The 1036-nt window shown below is 39.8% G+C and overlaps 1 protein-coding gene across 1 annotated transcript in view; it reads right to left on the bottom strand.

The window, feature by feature from the left end:
* The window catches only part of snrnp40 (small nuclear ribonucleoprotein 40 (U5)), a 6660-nt gene continuing 5624 nt past the window's right edge, over window positions 1-1036 (bottom strand). Inside the window, exons 9-10 of the mRNA XM_035680865.1 lie at window positions 611-714; window positions 1-98 (exon numbers count right to left, since the gene is read on the bottom strand). Coding sequence (XP_035536758.1) covers window positions 49-98; window positions 611-714 — 154 coding nt within the window. The 3' untranslated portion in view covers window positions 1-48. The remainder of the gene's footprint in view (window positions 99-610; window positions 715-1036) is intronic.

Here is a 1036-nt window from a genome sequence, read left to right as displayed (position 1 = left end):
CTCACTCACTCACTCACTCATCCAGGCTGACACGCGTACACACACACTCTACTGAATTTCTCCCATGTAGAGCCGTTTATCACTGGAGCCAGACAGCACTATGTGGAGGAACAAAGAGAAAAAGATGATTAAACTCCTATTGTTAGTCCTAAGCCTCAGGTGTACGAACCATTAATGTCAAATTAAATCTAACAGACAGAAAATAAACTACAAAAACGATATGAATATGAAAATCCCCCATTAACTCACGTCCTTCAAGCTTAAAAAGCAGACGCTTTCTATAAAAAGTTTGGGACACTTACTTAGAACATATGTTGTTATCTTCCTTACTGCAAGGGTTAACCGACCTAGCCTGTCTCTATCATTTTTCTACCTGTAGCCATGTTTATTTACACATTTATGTAAAGATTTCTGTGGTAGGGGGTGGGTGAGGGTTAGGGATGGATATAGGACAGGAAAGGGAGGCAACTGTTATAAATATAGTCTTTAAAAAGGACCAGTGTGTAGGATTTAGTGGCATCTTCACTGGATCTTTAAAACAAAAAGCTAACCTGTTCCCAAGTCTTCAAATATCTCTACCCCATCCTTCTAACATGTATTTCAGACTCACCTATAGGCTCCTCTGGGTGAAAGGCCACTTCGTTGACAGAGCCAGCGTGGCCCGGCAGCTTGTACAGGATCCTACGTGATGTGGTGTCCCAGATATACACAAATCTATAAAAACACAGATGAACAGCTAGAATGACTCCTGATGTGAGACGGAGACTGACGGGTTTGTTGTACAATACATTGTGTGCAGTGTAGTTTATTTCAAGTTTGCCGGTTGTTGGTGGATGCAAGACAAGAAAAGTCACATAGCAAGAGGTAAATTGCGTATAGAGCCATTGACAGTTACTTGCAACTTAAGATGGACACGTGTTTATAAAGATGGACCTCAGTAATAATGTACTTATTTAAGTAAAGTATCACAGTACACCTCTGGACACAAACTAATGGTTTAATACATAGTTTTCCTTTTTAACCTGTTTATTTTTTT

Source organism: Morone saxatilis, unplaced genomic scaffold (genome assembly GCF_004916995.1).
Source record: "Morone saxatilis isolate NCDOM2014 unplaced genomic scaffold, NCSU_SB_2.0 Contig9, whole genome shotgun sequence".
Taxonomy (NCBI): domain Eukaryota; kingdom Metazoa; phylum Chordata; class Actinopteri; family Moronidae; genus Morone; species Morone saxatilis.
Note: the sequence above shows the minus strand (reverse complement) of the source record. Positions and strands in the feature narration are given on the sequence as shown.